This window comes from Triturus cristatus, chromosome 9 (genome assembly GCF_964204655.1).
Source record: "Triturus cristatus chromosome 9, aTriCri1.1, whole genome shotgun sequence".
Taxonomy (NCBI): Eukaryota; Metazoa; Chordata; class Amphibia; order Caudata; family Salamandridae; genus Triturus; species Triturus cristatus.
This window is the reverse complement of record NC_140592.1, coordinates 179,790,116-179,810,226: the sequence shown is the minus strand read 5'-3', so window position 1 is coordinate 179,810,226 and position 20,111 is coordinate 179,790,116. Positions and strand designations below refer to the sequence as shown.

General features: G+C 43.5%; 1 protein-coding gene across 1 annotated transcript in view; it reads right to left on the bottom strand.

Moving 5' to 3' along the window:
- The window catches only part of ADAMTS9 (ADAM metallopeptidase with thrombospondin type 1 motif 9), an 876,266-nt gene that overhangs the window by 478,807 nt on the left and 377,348 nt on the right, over positions 1-20,111 (bottom strand). The window contains exons 15-16 of the mRNA XM_085624697.1: positions 13,702-13,819; positions 13,178-13,273 (exon numbers count right to left, since the gene is read on the bottom strand). Of these exons, the coding sequence (XP_085480823.1) occupies positions 13,178-13,273; positions 13,702-13,819 (214 nt within the window). The remainder of the gene's footprint in view (positions 1-13,177; positions 13,274-13,701; positions 13,820-20,111) is intronic.

Below are 20,111 nucleotides of genomic sequence, written 5' to 3'. Positions count from 1 at the left end.
GCGTTTCTATTACCAATAGGAATCGTTTTTATTTTCCATTGATTTGGACTGTCTCATTCTACTGAAAGAGAAACGTTTATATTACTAGAAAACATTTTCAAACTGCTGTAGAATGTTTAAAATATTTCGTCCAAGAATGATTTCGCGTTAATGTATTCCTTTCACACGCGGTGTGGAATTAGCCGCCGTATTGCTTAATTTGACGTTAACACAAGAGACCGGTAGATGCAGAGTACAATCAAACACATGTTCTAATCCTTCACCCGAAAGAAGGTCGAACGATTCCAGACAAAACATTATGTGGTGCCCTGGCTGAGTACAGAGGTCCGTACTTGGCTGACAGAGCACAAAGGCCATGCCAGGGAACTGACTAGAAATGTATTTTTTAAAATGAGTATTGAAAAATTACCCACTGAATTTAATAAACGAATATCCAACAACGATAGTAAAAGGTAACGTTCCTGCACTTAGCCACATTACAAGATAATTCATTTGATTATTAATTAATTTTCAATTGTTCTCATGTTTTAAGTTGAGCCAAGCAAATAAAATCACAGAGAATACAAAAAACAACCACAGGACCACAAAGTCATAGAATGAGCAGTCACTTTCATGGTGTTGCTCAAAACGCTACAACACAGGTACTAACAGCATGTTGTCAAATATGAAAGCGACCTGTAAATGAAATCAGAGTGCCATGCCGCACGCCAGACCGTCACTAATAACATCAGCGCTGTTCGTAATGTCAGGCGACTCCTCAAACAAACAGCTCAATGTCCAAGAGTGCTCATTATTCTTCTAGGGCACTGACCAAGCCAGATGTTATTCACCAATTCAGAGCTGCTTCACAATATTTCGGAGATGGTGGTCAATATATGTCTCTACTGCTTCTCAAACCATCAGACTTGCTGCTCAGTGTGTCAGGGGTGACGTTCAGTATGCCAGGGATGCTGATCAATGTGTCAGTGTTTCTTCTCTCACAAGGCTGGTTGTGCTACTCAGTGGGCACAACTGCAGCTAAATATTTTGGGGAACCAACATATGATTGAGCCTCAGAATGTGTCAGGGGTCCAGCTCAATGTGTATGGGGTGCTGATTTATGTGACAAAGTTAGTATGTTGCCCAATGTGACTGAGCGATGATCAAGGCACAAGGCACATGGGGCTTGTGAAGTGCGATAAACTAACGCACAGTTCAGACATGTTTGTTACATAGCAGTATACAAGAGCCAGACTACGTCCTCCAAGAAGATTTTATTGAAGGCAGTACTCCATGATAAGCACCTGGTAGCAATATTACTTATTTTCTCTTGTGACTTGAATGAGCTATAGTTGACCTACACTCCGCCAGCCCTGTGAGTCCATTGACACTTGAATCCTATGCCCAGGCCAAGGTGTAAATAGTATTCATAGTGTCCCAGGATAATCAACTGAGCGTTATCATTAGTAAAGTCAGCAATCTAAACAAGGGCATTAAGGATTCACATAAAAATGTCCAGAGGCCTTTAAGATATTCAAGGACTTACATTTAAAACACTGCATAAAGATGAATGAGGTACGGTCGGTATTATTGCTCGACTGCTACCAAAACTTTAGCATTGTGACTAAAGCTATTCAGAGCCAAGAAGCCAAGGTTGAAGAGCTTGAAAACAGGTATGTATGCTACAACCTCAGCCAGCAGAACCTCTGCAGATTAAAAATGCCAGGATATGCACAACCTCATTCAGTGCACCTTTAAAGAGATCCTCAGTTGGAAAGACACTGACATCATCATTGAAAGAGCTCACAATGCTTCAATAGCAAATGCGATCAGATTTGAAAGGGTCGGTCTAATTTGGTTAACGCTGCTTATCTTTGAACAGAACAAACTTCTCTAATGGCCCTACTGAATGTAAGTCAACATCGGAGTAAAGAGACAAAACAGCAAGGCCATTTAATGGTTATTTGTGTATTATCGCAAAGACAGAGCAATCCACTCTTGGATACTACATGACTTCTAATTTATGTAAGTACAACGCTACGTAATGCATATGCCATCGTGACCCACGCCATGAATTAATGATTTGGTAATGGAATCTGAAAACAATGAGGGACTGTGCTCAGAGGTGCACGTAAGAATCCACGAAACCATTGTAAAAGGCTACATTTGCAGCCTTCGACAAATCAATCAAATGCTGCAAATGTAGAGTCAAAAAGTCTCAACATGATGCCTTGAGGGACCTCCCTTATGATAGCACTACACCACAACGTACTGAATGTATGTACACAAAAGATGTTCAATACCTTTCTTAAAAAAATAAAACATACTCTTCAGTACTGAATAATGGAGAGTTGCGAGTTGTGATCGGATTCCTTGTTTAGGAGTCCAAGTTTTTCTGATTTGCGTCTGGTGGCTGAGTGGACTAAATCATCTACTCTAGTAATCTGTGTTTCACTTTATGGACAGGGGATTGAATCCAAGCAGGTTCCAAGGTTAGGATGCCTGGCAACAGAATTCAGATTACACTTCCAACAATATCAGTCTTAAAGGTTACGCATGAATTTATAGCTTAGCCGAAGGCAGATGATCGTCTTGGTCCAGTATCATCAGATTGTATTGAACATCATTTTAGATAGGAGCGAGTCAGTATGTGTTTTCTTACCAATGACTGAGAAGTTGGCTTGAAGGTGGTTATAATAAGCATGAGCTTATAAAACAAGCATTTGCAATGCAATAGGTCTCGCATTATTAAAGTTGGGCACAGCGAAAATGAAGAGTATGAACTATTTGGGGCAATAATGAATACGACATTATAAAGTTGAAAGATATGGGTTGTGTAGTTGGGGGACAGATTCAATAGCAATCATGATCTTCTGCTAAGTAATGTTCCTGAGGGGATAGCAAAGTGTAAGTTGGTATGGTTTTGTGGTGGGTCAGGACACTCAGAGAAGGGGGTTGCTGGGTTCAGAGTAGTTGTTAGTTTAAGATGCTATGGAAGAGTTGCTTGTTTGCTTGGTTTCTGGACACACAACCCAGGTCAAAAGGGTTGGAGGGGGTTGGAGGAGGATGATAAGATATTTCTTGATGACAGGTATTTAGGTAGACAATGGATGATAGGGAGGTAATATCAGGACAGATAGGTACTGAGTTGTGGACTGAAGTTTAAGGATGGTTATGTGGCTAGCCTATTTTATGTATCAGGAAATTAATGTGATTGTAAGGGAGGGTGAACGTTTTCTTTCTGTATTTAGGGAGTCTGCGAGTTTAATCCATGAGACGAGATACCAATAGTGCAGTTTTTGTGAATAAACGCTAATGAGGTAGTCTTTTGTGATTGCACTGTGTCGGGCAAATGAGGGCCCCAGCCATTTGTGGCTAGCCATGGCCAGTTAAGATTTGTGCTAGTGACTCTTTCTCCTTTCTGTGAAGGCGAATCTATGCTTGATATTTTAACTCTACTGACTTTGCTATATTTTATATTTAATTGAATGCCTACTGATTAAAGTTGGATAGACCGCCAATGTAGTTCTGTACTTTAATTAGTTGGGAAAATCTTAAAATAGAGATTCTGGTCTATCGTTATTTACCAGAAATGCTTTATTCATGTCTTTGGCAGCTGTTGTTTGTTGAGTCTTTGACCTGGGTACCAGAGGCGAGGCACGGGGGAGGGTGCACAGTGAGAGATGAGGGGGAGGCGGGTTTGTGTGGAGTGGGCCGTGTCTCCGACCCGAGGGACGGGGGTTGTTTGCGCAGGGATGTAGAGCGGCTGTTCACCTTCCTATGGGGAGGACAATAGGCGTGGTGGGGGAGGTAGCTGGGATGGGGGGCAGGGAGTGTGCGCAAAGTATGCAGGCCCTGCCGCCCCTCACTCCCCCACGTTCGTCAGGTGGATTCTGAAAAATGAAATTAATTGAGGGTTTTAAGGATGTTGCAAGACATCTAGTGGTGAAGTTCTGCGCTAATCTGGGAGTGGAAGCCCGACGAGGGTGGGTGCAGAGGCTGTCAGTCCCAGGGCGCATTCAGGATGATTGAGGTGGTGGCTGGGCTCTGCCCATTAACGCGGCAGAACAGCAGTGTGGCTTTGCTCCGCTGATGACTCTCACAGATCCCTACAGGGGACTGGGGGGACGGGGCCCGGAGTGCCTTCGCTTGTGAAAGAGGGGGGGGGCAGGCATGGCGCTCTTGATCCCTACAGGGCTCTCGGGGGACGAGGTCCGGAGCGCCTTCGCTTGTGAATGAGGGTGGCAGGCATGGCGCTCTTGTTTTATTTATTTATTTTTATTTATTTATTTTATGCGTTTTTTATATAACGCGGACTTTACCCGATGGTGTCAGAGTGCTTCACAATAGGAACAGTGATGATACATGATGAGAAAATTACAAGGGAGCATGTTACAAAAGCAAACGTTACGTTACATGAGGCACTAGTGACAATTGTGCATGTATCAAGTGCAAACAAAATACAAGAGGTAGCAAACGATACGTTACAAGAGGAAAAAGTGACGCGCGCATGTTACAAAAGCGTACAAAGTAGAGGTATAATACTGCAAAACACAAGAACAAACGTTACATCACACGAGGCAATGGTGGCAATTGTGGTGTGGGTTCGGGGGTCTGACGGATGGCGTCACGGATCCCTACAGGGAACTCGGGGGGACGGTGCCTGGAGTGCCTTCGCTTGTGAAAGAGGGTAGGGAGGGCAGGCATGGCGCTCTGGATCCCTACAGGGCTCTCGGGGGGACGGGTCCGGAGTGCCTTCGCTTGTGAAAGAGGGTGGAGGGGGGCAGGCATGGCACTCTTGTGGTATGGGTTCTGGGGTCTGACGGATGGCGTTTGGAGGATTTGGGAGTAGATGACATGCTGGGCTCCAGGAGCGGGCAAGGTGACAGAGGGTCTTTGGGGGCACGTTCTTTCAGTGGTGGCTAGGGACCCTCTGGGAGAGGTGGTCGGTTTATGGTCACAATGCAGTGGTGTTGAAGAAGCGCAAGGGTTGGGGCCCTAGAGGGTGGCGGGGGCCAGTGGAGCCGACCCCTTGGCTAGGTAGCATGGGGAGGGGGGCGGCAAGGGATTTTATTGCAAAGGTAGGGGGGGAAGGGGTTGGCCTGCCCAGGAGGAGGAATTTGAGGAAGGAGTGGTCGGAGTGAGCAATGCCCGGGATCCGATGGGCGCCACCTCGCATGGGCACTGCAGGGGGCATGGCTCCCAGAGTTAGTGGTTGGTGCCTTTAATTTGGTAGCAGGAGTCATGGACACCTGGGGGGCATGGGGGGCCGGGTGCTCGGAGCGGCCGACTTTGGAGCGGAAGGGGAATGGGAGAGAATACGTGGTCCTAGTGTGATGCAAGGGGAGCGCAGGGAGGCGCATTAAAGCTGGAGTTGGGCGGTAGGGGAGAGAGAGGCACAGGAGTTGTTCATGTATTGTGCGAGTGCAGCAGGGGTGAAGTTGTGAGGATGTCATCAGCGGTCCGCATGCAGCGTCGGGTACAGTGGAGGTTGGACGATGTGGTCAGTTGTCCAGGGGCATTGAGAGCACATGACGTGCTGATGACAGGTTCGGTGGGGTTTTGAGTGAGTTTGTGGCCGTGGTAATTGCCGCTGACCGGGCGGTGAAGACGGGGATGAAGGGGTGTCAGAGGCTGCACCCAGTTGCCGTCTGTTCCAGCTTTCACGAGCGCTGAACCTTGTGTCCTTCGTGGAGAATGAGCAATTCTCCTCAGCGGGGAGGAAAACCGCAGCAATCAGCCCGCGTGCCCATGCTGGCGCGAGCCTGGCCTCTGTGGCGTAGCTGTAGAAATAGAAATGAGGTTCAGTTGCTGAAGTCAACAAGCCCGTGAGTGGTGAGCGCGCACGCGCCACTTAGAGCCATGGCCTATTGGTGTCTATTATGTGCTTGGTGCACGTAATAGACACCAATAGGCCGTGGGCGGAGCAATGCGCCCACCTCTGGCCAATAGCTTGCAGTCTTTCATTAAAAGACGCATGCTAGGGCCTATGGGGTAGCTGAAAAGGAAACGCACATGCACGAGCTTGTGCGATTCCTATGTCAGCTCAGATTCCCTGTTTTTCACCTACAAAATGCCTCGCGCCTGAGCGAGCACTGTTGCGCAGTGCAACGCAGGCGCGAGACCTAATAAAAGTGAATAACCAAAAATGTAAAAGTATCCAACTATTATGTTGCTGCTCCTTTCCATTTCCAACCTGTATGTATATTGTACTGCAGTTGAGAACAAGCAATGGAGAAGGAGAAAAGCAGCATGGGGCAGCTAAGGCATAATTAAAGAGGTGTCACTTAGAGATCAGACTCCAAGAGCAAAATGTTAACAGAATGCATCAGTGGTAGATCACCTAGATGCCAATCATATGTCTTTGACAGGTACATGCCTGAAGAATTCCACCGTCCAGGCCTTACCACACATGGACGGAGGTTGCACCAATGGATGATGGATGATTTTATCCATCTGCCAATTCTCGTCTTAACAGCCCCAGACTTCATCATGTTTCCTCATCTAGGCATACACTTGTATTCTCCTTGCACGTAGTCAGGAGCAAGTAGGTGTATATGAAGAACTCTTGCAAGTGCTTGAGACTGTGGCTGGCCATAATGACATTGATGCTGTCTTTCTGTTTATGTTCTGCAACCTTTAACGCACACCTTACAACGTAATTCAATTTATAGAATGTCAAAATGTCCTCATTGCAACCATTATGACCAAACAACCTATTTCCAGTCGCCGGGGTTACTTAAACCCTGGTACAGAGTTCACACACTCTGGGTGGGAAGTTCCCCTTTAAATCAATTCAAAATGTTACTTTATTTGAGTAAATTGTATTCTATTAACTGCTTGTTATTTTGTAGCATTAAGAAACGACACTCCTTTCTAAGATCCACAAATCCAAAAATGCATATGCTGGTATAATGCCAATGCTCTTTGTGCAATTATGTGCATTGTCAGGAGTTAATTGCTGATCTTTAATGCACATATTTGTATTATCTCAGGCATATATGTTTCTCTAAAGATGTTTCTCTGAATTCAGTCCACCATCTCTGTCCAATGGTCTAACGAATACCTCAGTCCAAGGGAGAGACCACTGTACTGGTATATGTCCTTCCTTTAGGTCTCCTGCGAGGAAGAACTTCCAATTTGTTTCCCTCCTGTGACAAGCTACATCACTCTAATAGCCTGAGCTGAGGATTTTCAGTGTACAAACAGTGGGCAATCTTGGGGCCTGTTACTTAGTGCCCCACGTATTTGAAATGATGGCCTCAGTTAAAGGCGTCTCACTTCTCAGGAGCCTGGTTAGAAAATAAGGTTCCATTGGGAGGGCTGGTGTTTGTGGGATAGCTGTTGTGTCCATATAGGCATAGGTGCCAGAATTCTCCAGCAGAGACACTGGTGTCACTATGAGCACTGCCTCCAAAACCTTGATGTTTAAATCACTGTAGCACCAACTTAGAACCGGTGCAGGTCTTTGTGGTCACCAGTATTGGTCTGCAGGACAGAGTTCAGTTGTCTAAGGTAATCAATTTTGTGCAGAACAGCCTGGGAGGTGAATTCCTCAATATCTGACAAACAAGCCGGTGCATGTAAGACTGAAGTTGAAGTCCTTGAATAGGGCCTGTGTAGGTTGGAATAAGGGGACTTATACCTTGAATTGTGTCACTAGTTATGGGTGCTGTGCCAAGGTATGCAGGAGCTGCACCAGGAACACAAGCTGCACATGGGGAGCTGGAATTGCACTGCATTATGAGGTAGAGAGAGCACTTCTTCTTTTGCCAGTTTCAACTTAATTCCTGGGTCTTGCTACCTTCTCAACAACCACCTACAAACTGGAGGAGCCAGGCTCAACCACTGTCGTGGAGGTGGAGGAGTCAGGAGATGCGTTTACCTGACCAGAATGAAACTGTGACATGGCCTAAAGGTGGATTTGCATTCAACTCTGTAGTGCAAGTAGAGTGCCTTATTTAAAGGATGACAAAGCAGAAACACCGTCGTAAATCAGCAGCGCTCCCATCCCACCACAGTTGTGGTTATGTAACTCTGATGCCAGGGGAAACTCTGTATTTACACTGGCAGATTCTCTGCAGGCTCTTTCAGTGCAAACCTCTTCAGGGTGACCAATTCACCTAGGGGATGACAGGTCACAACAATGGTCATCCTGCCATATAATGCTCAGGGAAACCATCATTGAATTTTCCATCCTAAACATTGTTGCCACAGGCAAGGAAAATGTAGGATCGCCCTCACACAAATGGAGAAATCTCCCTGCACATTGGTGTATTTATTTTAATGTATTGAGAAAACAAAATCCCACATTGGAAATTTGCCAAACAGAGGCATCAAACACACGATACCCTCTGCCAAAGTTTAGTGTTGTTGAGAAAGCCACACCAGTTCTCTTCACTACACAGATATCTCTTCCAAAAAGCCAGGGACCTCTAAATAGGGTTTCTTGGTGGACCTGCAGACCATACACTAGGGTCGCATTGATGGCAAGAGTGTATGGAATATTGATCCCACCACCAGCCTACAGGAAGAAAAACGGGCTCTACTTCTTGATCCAATGGGGTTTCAGCAGTACAGCCAGAAGGAAAGATTGGTTCACTCTATGAGTGAAATGGTGGCTTAGACATACATGCCCAGGCAAGGAGCTGCACTCATATTAATAGTGCAAGGGCCCTAGGCTGTGCTAGGAAAAATGTTCAGCATGAGAGAAATAAGTTCCGATCCACAGAGGGTAGACAAAAACAAAACTAGGAAGGGTGCAAATATGATAAATAGAGATGTGTAGGTATGATGCGCATAAGCCAGGGAAGTACCAGCATGCTCAGCTATGCTTTAAGATTGCTATAGAAGCATGTCACTTCAGGTGCAGCAGCGAGAGGCTGCTGTAGACGACCTGCTGACTCCAGTGAGTACTGTGGAACACTTACACTTGGGAACCTGGGCAGGGAGTTCACCAGAGTATTGTCCTGAAGTTAATCATCAGAAATCAGTCTTACGGATGTAACGAAGCATAATACGAAGCAAAATACGAATGTGAGATAATGTCTATCCATTCCCAAACCATTTAACATTATGAAATGCATATAAAATGTTTAATGTATTCATTATGAACTCCACCATGAATAATTTAACACAATTCATGAAGCTGTAGAGAATCGAACCCTTCCAACAAACATCCTCTCATCTAATAAATAGAGTGATTGTGATATTTCTCTTTGTTCACGATCATTGTGGACGTGATGCAACATTTCTTGACTGCTACCACAAAATCTACAATTCAGAGATACTGCATATGTTAACTCGGGTTTCTCATGCATCCTAAAGTACCATTATGGCCGAGCCTGAATCGCATAAAACAACTACTGATTCCTGGTTTCGTAGAAAAATCTTGATACCCATGAACTCGATATGATCAACAATATCGTTTGTATTAACAATTTTACTCTAGTGACAGCAAATTAACAATTTTGGAATAATCCTGTTATGTTCACTTTACCACTTTATTTAAAGTGCTCCGTAGTTGTAGTCCCTTCCAAATTACAAGTCTCTGAGAATATCTTGCCAATTCATTTGAGAGAAAGTATAATGACAGAACGAATATCTATAGCTAATACTTTGCTTTGCAGCTCTATCAACACTAGTTTACAGGAAGGAGCATGTTTGTATTGCCACTTTTGCAGGAGAGGAGAATAGAAAGGAATGGAGTTATGATGGGTAGCAATTTTAAGTTGTACTATTGCGAATTCAATCTTAGATCTGTCATATAAACAAGAAAATGCCACGCACAGAGATTACAAATCTCTAAATACATTTGTTGTTTCCAGCAAAGTAAACATCATATGAGTTTTTTCTCCAATACCCCCACCCTCAAACGTTCCGCACGAGTCCTATCCAGGTACAGGACTGGATCAATGAAAGATGCAACAAAGACAGAGGGAAAATATGTCTATTGCCTGCAATGCAGGACCCCCATCAACGGCCAAGCATTGTATGAATGTTGGTCCACGATTTTTCATGTCTACCTCTAAAAGACAACCTTCACAAATTGCAGGACTGGTCATCAAAGCCCTGTCCGTGAAATGTGCACTCTTACCCATGTGGGTAGAGAGAAAGACTCTTGCTTACGTTAATATGCCCCTATTTTTTCTCGCTTTGTTCGTGGGAGCAAATAAATAGTAACATAAGTTCCACTTTTGAATTGGGACACCCGAAAGGTATTCTACAGGAAGCAAAATGGTTCTCATAGATGTCGGCATGCAGATTTTAACATTTTTGCCTTTGTATCATCATGCTCACTTAATATCATTTTGAAGAAATCAATAGTGTTTGAAAGGTTTTTTGTTAAAGATTTATTTTTTAATTAAGGTGACATTACAATTTTTCACACTTTTGAATCAAACGCTATCATGGATGAGGCAAAAATAAATACAATAAATTATGTTTATGTAAGAATATCACAGTCGTTTAGAAGAAAACTGACAATTGAGAGTCCACTGAACCACAGGCTTAATTCGTATTTAAGGGAAAGTCAATATGCACAGCTGTGAATGGAGACTTCCAGTTGGTTTTGCTGATTCCTATCTTAGAGCTGTAGAAACAGACACATTTCTGGGCAATCTGTGGTGGTGAACTATATCTCCCATCCTCATGCCACCTTCAAAAAGGATTTCATGTTAGAACATAGTTGTCACAGCTATACCGTCTATCAAATAGTGTACATCTGAGAACCAATGCAAAACCTTGCACTGGGACTGTTCTCCATCAATGTTTACTGTACGAAAATATTTTTCTCGTAGCAAGATAAAACATATTTTATTTATGTCCTCCTCTTACAAGTTAACCTTGTTCTCTTATTCATAAATTGATGATAGCCTTATTGCTGGTTCCAATAGCATTTGAGCACTACGACAAAGAATCCTTCATTGCTTTCTCAATTTGCTATGGCTTACCAAAATCTATCTTTTGTCTACTGGTATTGAGAGGGTGGTCAGAAGACTAAAATACTTGAAGAGCAGTGAAAGGTTTGGCACAGGATGGATGGAACCTGAAGTGGCAAAATGTTTGTGCTATTTTTCTAAACTAGAAAATGCAAACAGCTTAACTTAGCTATCATATTAGTTTGTAGAGTATACCCAACTGTAAATCAGATTAAAATATTTACCCTGACACACACATATTATCTACTGGCGGTCGCCAGTAGATAGTTATAGTTAGGACCGTGTTTCCATAGGAAATCCGCAACATTCTATTTGGAATAACTTTGGCGCCGGTCGACGAATCCTCGCGAAATTTTCAAAACTAATGGGGCGCTACGCTCCGCTCCTACCCTGAAAGTCTCGGGGGGATTCGTCAAGCGGGGGCTGAGAAAAAAGGGGGGTCCCAAAACGCGTTTTCCCCATGCATTTTCCCATAGGACCTTTAGTCCGAGCTACAGCCCGAACGGCTGAACAGAATTACTTGAAATTTGGCAGAGAGGTAGTCCTCAGATCAAGGATGTGCCTTTTGTAGGTCTGGTGTAAATCTGTTCAGTAGGTCCTGAGAAAATAGCATTTAAATCAATATATATATCTGTAAGCGCGCTCCGTGCGCTTACCGTAAGCTTACCGTACGCGTACGTTGCCGTGCGCGAGCTCAATTCTGATTGGTGGTTACATGACTGTAAACATTCGAATCGGTCGAAATCAGGAAGTGTCGGCCGCCATTTTCTGTCTCTCGCACTGAGAAACAAAGGTGGGGAACGTGAAAAGGGGGCAACGAAGAGAGTTGCAGACCCCCTAGTGTTTGTCAGGGGGTCCAAGAAGGACCCAAAAGTATGGAAAATACATTTAATAATTTTTTTAAAAAAACGCGGAGTGCGCGTACGGTAAGATTACCGTACGCGCACGGCAAAAAATAAAAATAAAAAAAATTAAAGAAGTAACAATCACATTTATTAAATAAATTAAAGGACCCACAAGGGAGAAAAAAACAAATGTTACTGTGTAAAAAAAGGCGAGGCGCGCACGTCATGGACTGCGCAACGTGGGTGCCCACAGCGCGCGCACGGTGCGCAAAGCGCACCGTGCGCGCAGGGTGTGCGCACAGTGAAAAACCAGAAAATAAATAAATAAATAAATAAATAAATACATAACTTAGCATTTAAAAAACCGTACAAATTCACTGAAAAAACCATAGGTTTCACACACGTTATAGTTAGGAATTATCATTTACAAAACCTTGCAAATTCACTTAAAAAACCATAGGTTTCACACATGTTATAGTTAGCTGTACATTTCACTCGTAAAAAACCAATGAAATTCCACGTTATAGTTAGATCAGGTAACTATAACTTGCGCGACCGCAATCCACAATGTGTAATTTCAGATGTCATCATTGATGTCATGAGTGATGTCACTGACAATGTCATGAGTGATGTAATATGTGACGTCATCAGCAGTTTATTGTGGGTGCGCAAGTTATAGTTACCTGATCTAACTATAACGTGGAATTTCATTGGTTTTTTACGAGTGAAATGTACAGCTAACTATAACATGTGTGAAACCTATGGTTTTTTAAGTGAATTTGCAAGGTTTTGTAAATGATAATTCCTAACTATAACGTGTGTGAAACCTATGGTTTTTTCAGTGAATATATATATGGTCAGGTAAATTAACCATAACATGCGGCCCCATCATGCACTGTTTATGACCTTTCATATGACCACTCATGGCATGCTAAATTATATTCATTCAAAAACATTATTGCAATTTGATGTTTGGAACGGTATTTCATTATCAGGGGACATTCAGAGATTTGACACATTAAAAACTAGTGGGCCCAAATATTGTGCCGTCACAGTGTCCAAAGGCTCAAACTAAGGCATAAGAAGTTCAACAGTTAGACGTTTCACTACACAAAGCCAACACATCTGGCTTTGTCAAGGCATGTTCATAGGCTGGGGAGTCCTGTACCAGGATAGAGAAGAAAACGGAACTGTGTGAATCCAAAGATTATACCTCAGAGGATAATAACAATGACCTGAACAAATATCAGACATTCAATACCAATTATTTGGGCAACATGCTACGTTACATCAATGTACTTTAAACAAACAACGGAAAGCAAGCATGTAACGGCAAAAACAATCCTGCTGTATGATTACATATCTAATTAGAATAGATATAAATAAATATATACATATATAAACTGATCTTACCAAGGTAGTTATCGTCGTCTGGTTTCCGAGAGTAACTGTGCTGTCGCACATCAATATTAGTAGCACCGGCTGGAATACGAACTACCGTGTTATAGCCTGAAATAATTTCACAGAAATCCAGGTTACTGCTCAATGTCTTTTTTTTTTTTTTTAAATGTACAAACAAATAAAGAATGCTGTGCAGCGTAAGTATAGACATTGAAAAGCAATTACATAAACTGAAGATGACAACAGCACGATGTCCCCTTTCACAGAGACAAACATGCAACGAGAAAGGGTTAACAGAATGAGCAAGGTAAAAAGCTCGTTATGTGACTGAAAGGGGCCTTTCGTGCAAAATCCTAGGAATGACAAACTGCATATCTGAATAAATATGAAAAGAACATAACATAATAAACAAATTGCTAGACAACGTTAGGTCTATTACATAAAAAGTGCTAGGTCAGATGTAAACATTGTATACTAATTCATGTTTAAGGATTGTCCCTTACCATAAAGCACATTTATTAAGGATAGTCCCTTACCATAAAGCACCGTATTAAATGTGCCTGCAATCGTTTTGCAGGAAGAATTATCTCCTCCACAAACACCACATTTGTCTCTTCTGGCTTTTGAATTGAGCACATGGTCACACCCAGCTTGCTTTAGCAGGAAAAGGAAATGAAAAAAAGAAAGATATTGAACAAAACAAATTCGAGCCTCAACAAAGCACCCGCATTTCAAGCTATTTTAATAAAGGAGCAGGCGAAATTGTGACTGCAATGGGGCTATGCACGTGTGCCCAACATGGCACTGATTCTAATATTTTTTCCTATTTTAATATCGTCTTAGACTGTACAGTACCAAAACACAAACTGTGTGTAAAAACCTATTTCAAAACACACATTACATTTTAAAAAGAATAAAACAGGTTAGAAATAATACATTTAAAAACAAATATGGATTATAACGATAGTGTTACTGAAAGCAAGAAATGAAATCAAATATTCTCGCAGCATTTAAAATAAAACAAAATGTGACAGCAATGGATATCCTAACTCATTATTATTCTAGTGAATGCTCAAAAGCCAAGGAGGCAGTGCGTAAACCATTTTTGATACATCGAGATTTTTCATGTTTCTGCAGCATAACCTTGTAAACTGGACAAACAAAGAGTATGTACCAGTCCACTGGATCTAGGGAATGGGCAGATCCATTTAAAAAAAAAAATGATATCCCCAAATGATATAAGCTGATTAGTTTAGACCCCCATCCTAAATTGTCAAAGATAACAGTACAGGTTAGAGATAGGTACATTTAACAGGTCGCCTACTACATATGGAACTTCCTTAAAGTTATGAACACATTTGTAATGACAGGTTTGTTATTCTCAAAATATTGCTTATCTTCCATAAATGACACCTGGAGTGGTTTCTGCTTCAAGGGACTTTTTGTTACTGTCCCCAGCTGGACCATATATCTTCTTCTCTGAAGCCTGCGACTCCTCCATTTGTGTACTCAAGAAACAAGAAGGGTTCCTCTTTATTCCTCAACCCAGATGATAAACATCTACCGTATTCTAATGTAGGTGTCTGCACATGATTTTTTCTTCCACTTTTTGATTCAGATCTAATTTTGAATCAAGCTTCGTTATTATCTTGTTTTACGGGTATCAAGATTCTGAACTTGATCCAAAGTAGTGATATATCTTTGGTTACACTATTTGACACAGGTTTAGGACTAAAGCAGGAGTATTTTTTTTATTTGAAAATTGTGGTGAACATGATGTTACAAAATTGGGAAAGTTTGCAATACAAAGGTATTGATGTTATTCAAGTGTTCGAGGGAGGAGAGAGACAAGAGGAAGGGCTGGATTATTCTCAAAGAAACGAGAGGGATGGGGGGGTCTATTCAATACTCTGCCTCTAGGGTTGACTCCTAGAGGTTGAAAGTCTACCTTGGAATGAACTGTAGATGGGTGTTATTTAGGGAATTTAAGATTGATGATGTCAAAAGTGTAAAAGATGATGATCAAACATGGAACTGGTTGGCGAGAGTTTTAAATAGTGCAGTCATAGTGCAGTCACATCTAGTCGCCCTCTGCTGCATCGTAATTAGCAATAAGCTAAAAATTGTCTCCTGGAATGCTGCAATTCAAAACAAGCATTGGCATAGCCAATAGGTATTGCCTTTGGGACCTTATAAGTGTTTAGCCATGCAACAGTTGATGTTGTTGCACCAAGGATATTGTGCTGGATAACTAAACACTTACATGGTCCCAAAGGCGAGACCCATTAGCTATGCCAAGGGAAGCTAAACTCCCACTGTATACTCCTCACACATATGGCTATTCATTCTCTGCCGAAACGGAAAATAAACTTCTGTAACCCAAGGAGAGTCTGGATCGTATGGGGGCAACGGGACAGTTCAAGTTAGACAGCATAGAGTCTGTGCACCAAATTGCACGACTGATTCCGGTCCAAGAGAGTTTGTGTGGAAAGTATCCCAATAAATATTGAAATGAAAGAGACAGAAAGACAGAAATTGGGAGTAAGAGAATTAGTGAGCGGGAGATAAAGACAGAGGGAGCGATAGAGAATGAATGACAAAGAAACTGAAACAAAAATAAAAAGATGGAATTTGGGAATTAGAGAGAATATGAGGGGAGAAGGGAGAGAAAGGAAAACGGCGGGGTAAAGAGGGAAAGATGGAGGGGAGGAACAGCGAGATGAAACAATGTAAGCGACAGAGGTGGGAAAATATTGAAGAGATTATGCTGTGAGAGAGAAAGAGACAAAGAGAATGCAAGAAAGTGAACCAAACCGATAGTGAACCAATCAGATAGTGGAGAAGACAGAGATAAAAATGGGGAGTTGGATAGAGAGGAAAGGATCGTGAGGTGGGAGAGGTAGAAGGGGAGAGATCAAACGAGGGAAGAGAGAAAAGTACGTGATAGGAATGTAGAGCTTAGAGCGAGGTATCAGCTAGAGAGGAATACGGAGATATGGAAGTAGTAGGAGAAGGAGAGATCAGAGGGGAGAGATATAGAAATAGGAAACCTGGAGGTGGGTGGAAGAAAAAGAGAGTGAAAGAAAGAAGGGAAGGAGAAACAGGTAAAGAGTGGAGGAGGACGGAGTAGAAGAGGGAGTGGGGACTTAGGGAGGAAGAAATACATGGAGAACGATTGAGAGATGAGAGAGTGCAAGATAATGAATAATATAGAGACGGGAGAGAGATAGTGGAGGCGAAAGAAGGATTATTTCAAGTGGAGTTAGGTTCGATAGACAGAGACCAAAAGAAGGAAAAATACAGAGGGAGGTGTGGGCTGAGTGAGAGAGACGAACGCTTATAGAGATGTGCAGACAGTTGGCAGATGGAAAGGGAGAAGGGGAGAGGGAATTTTGAGCAAAGGAGTAAGTGAAAGGTCTAGAGAAAATAGAGAGAGTAATAAAAGAAGAGGAAGAGAAAAGGTTAAACCTGGAGAGACTAAAGGAGAGCGGAAGACTAAGAGGGAAGGGAACAGAAACTAATTGGAGTGGATAGGATGGGGTAGAGAGAGAAGAGGGGGTAAAGAGTCAGTGAGATGGAGTGAAACAGAGAAAGATGGAGAAAGAGTAAGGGAAAATGTGTCAGCAAAAAAAAGGTAAAGGCGTAAAAAAGGGTAAGAGAAAAGGTGGAGGAATGAGAAACCAAAGAGAGAGGGGATGGGGAGAAAGACATGTAAAGTGACGCAAAAGAGAAAGAAAAAAAAGAGAGACAACGTGTATAAGTAAAAGTGGACAGGTTTCATTATAATTTAACTAAGAATAAAAATAAACTGATAACAGCATGCGACTCCAAGTGCAGAAGCGTTCCATGTACAGAGATGTAACGTGAATAATTGTTTTACTCAGTTGCTGAAGTGGAATTAGTGAACACACGCACAGGGTGAGCAGACATACAAGGCGCTAGTGAGTATGAACTAGAAACAAAGTGCTCAGTAAATGATTAGGAGGGAAGGAGCGAGGGGTTAGCAGGGAGAGGAGGGAGGCGGGGAGGGGTGGGGTGAGAGAGCATAAGTCTGTGTGTGATGACTGTAAAAAATAATGATATGATATGAGAGATGTGTTTTAGGAAAAGTGTGCATATAGAAAGCAGCCTGTCAGAATATGGGCTGGACCTCCCCCTCCCTAATCATAGGTTTACTCATAGACAAAACTCCTTCCCTCTCCCATTTACTCACTCACTTCAGGCCAAGTCGTACCCTCGCACTGTCCCTCTCTGTGAAGTCCCCAAGACAGAGTCAGATCTCACTCCTCTGACAGCAACGTATCCGAAGAGCCCTTTTTAGGTCTCGCCTGACCCAGCGCATGCGCTGGTCTGGCGAGACTTATTGAGAGGGTTCCAAAAAAGTGCTACCAGGCCAGCCTAGAGCTACAAGGCATGTGCGCAGGCACGCGCGCCGCACTTTACCGCGATTACTTTCACTTTTGCGGCCACTTTGATGTTTGATCGTGATCGCAATCGCGATCACTTTCATTTTCGTAGCCGCACGGCCGCCAGGCATAGCCAAAAGGTCTCGCTTTTGGGACCTTATAAGTATTTAGTTATGCAACTATTGCATTGCTAAACACTTATAAGGTCCCAAAGGCGAGACCTATTGGCTATGCCAATGCTTGTTTTCTTTCTGAGAGGGAGAGAGCCTGCTTTGCAGAAACTTCACTGCAAACTTTCCATCATAACCCGCCAGAGTGGAAGGAAAAACAGAAACCTGTGCTTGTTTTTGGGGCGAGGAGATAGACCAAAAAGCGAGGCACTTTTAAAGAAGAAGTGAAAGCGCTGCAGTGTCTTGCGAGTGGTGCGCGTTTGTGTTGCTGGTAACTGCATTTCTACCTTTCACTTTTGCCGTTGTGCGTGTGAATTGCTCTGGAAGGGAAAACAGAAACCTGTGCTTGTTTGTGGGGCGAGGAGCTACACCAAAAAGCGAGGCACTTTTAAAGCTGGAGTGAAAGCGCTGAGTGCGCGCACATGGCTGGACCCTTCTGAACAGACTCTTCCGATGCCCAGAAAAGATGTCAAACCTCTGAAGACAGTGCCCTGCATGTCCATAGGTGGGGCGAGTGACTGGCCTGGATCATATGTATAAACCTGTATGTTGCTCTGTTTACAAGCAAAGTATGCAGAGGCAGTTTAGTTTAGGCTGACAGCTGAGACCTGCTCTGCCTTTTCAATCTCTGCTGTGGAGCACCCCGTCAAGGTCAACAGAGGAAACGGTTGTGCATTCCTTGCCCATGACGTAATCCACCTAACAGTATGGTAAGGGCAGAGATTTTAGAGGTGCCGTATTTGTGTCACCATGGCAAATAATGCATTCTTTCTGTTCCGTTCTGCACACAAAAAAGAAAAGAAAAACGTGTTTATAAAACAATCACCCACTTGAACTGGTTCAAGCAGCCGCAGGCTCAGTTTAAACAAGCGCTGGTCACACGCCGCTCCCGGCACCCCAAGCGCAGTGCTAATTAACAATCGCCTTTCGAATTAGCGTGGCAAAAGCGGCCACGCTAATTCAAGCTTTTCAAGCACTCGTGCTTGTTCTCCACCTTGCAGGAGCAAGCAGAGGCGTGCGGGCCATCTTTTTCAATTAGCACGCACGCCGCTGCTCGCTCCCGCAAGGTGAATGTCAGCACAAGCACGAGTGCTTGAAAAGAGCTGACCGATTTCTAAAGGTCCCTCCTAGAGCAGCGCTACACGCTACGCTCTAGGCGATCCCTGCACCCGAGTGCCGCGCTAATTAACAATCGCCTTTTGAATTAGCGTGGTGAAAGAGACCACGCTAATTCAAGCTTTTCAAGCTCTCGTCCTTGTGCTCCACCTTGCGGCAGCGAGCGGCGGCGCGCGGGCCATCTGTTTTCAATTAGTACGTGCGCCGCTGCTCGCTCCCGCAAGGTGGATGCCAGCACAAGCACGAGTGCTTGAAAAGGGCGGACCGATTCCTAAAGGTCACTCCTAGAGCAGAGATGCGCGCTACGCTCTAGGTGAGACCTAAAAAACAAGCGCGGAGAATAACCACCGTTAAACACATGTGCGGTGTCCCAAGTAGCCAAAAGGGGTTACACAAACAGAAACTTATTAACATTGAAAAGCAAAAAGAAGTGCGAGGCAAATGGAGTGAGAAAGCAAAGGAAAAAGAATAGAAAGCAAATACGGAAAGATAGATGGAATGGCAGAGGAAGAAGTAACAAATGGATGGAAAGCAAAGAAAAAGGATGGAATGAAGGGGAAAAGTAAGGACAAGAGGATACAACCTTTTCAAGAGCGCAACCCAGAAACCCCGTATGGGAGGTCGAAAAACTAAGTCGAGCCTCCCCCATGAAGTTTGAGAGGAGATAACGTCCCTTAGCCGAACCGGCTAAAGCGAAACCCCAAAAACCCGAGATGCCGTCCTTCAGAGGCCCACAGTGTTTCGATTAAGACCATATCACTCGTCTGTGTCCAAGACGCAAACCAACGGAGGAACCCATGGAAGTGGGTTACCTCCCGAAATCCATCCTACACAAGGCTGAGATGGGTAGTGAATTTTATGTAAGTGTACAGGTGAATGGGAGAGCAGTAAAGGCACTGTTAGACTCTGGTTGTAGACAGTCAGTCATACAAGAAGCCCTCATAGAAACAGCCCAAATCCTTCCCCATACGATAGTGCACATACGCTGTGTCCATTGGGATGTGAAGCCTTATCCCCCTGGCTTCTGTGACTCTTCACCCCGCCTCAAGGGTCTCCCTGTGAAGTCCGGATGGGGGCTCTGTATTCTTTGCCTGAAGAATTGATAATTAGGACAGACAACCCAGACTTTCTGAACTTGTTCCTTAGAACTATACATTCAGGGGAAACAGGAAGAAGGAGCGTAGACCAAACAGTCACACCGTTGCCTGCCCTTATAACCCCTGAACCCTGGCTTCTAGACCAGAGCTTCAGGTT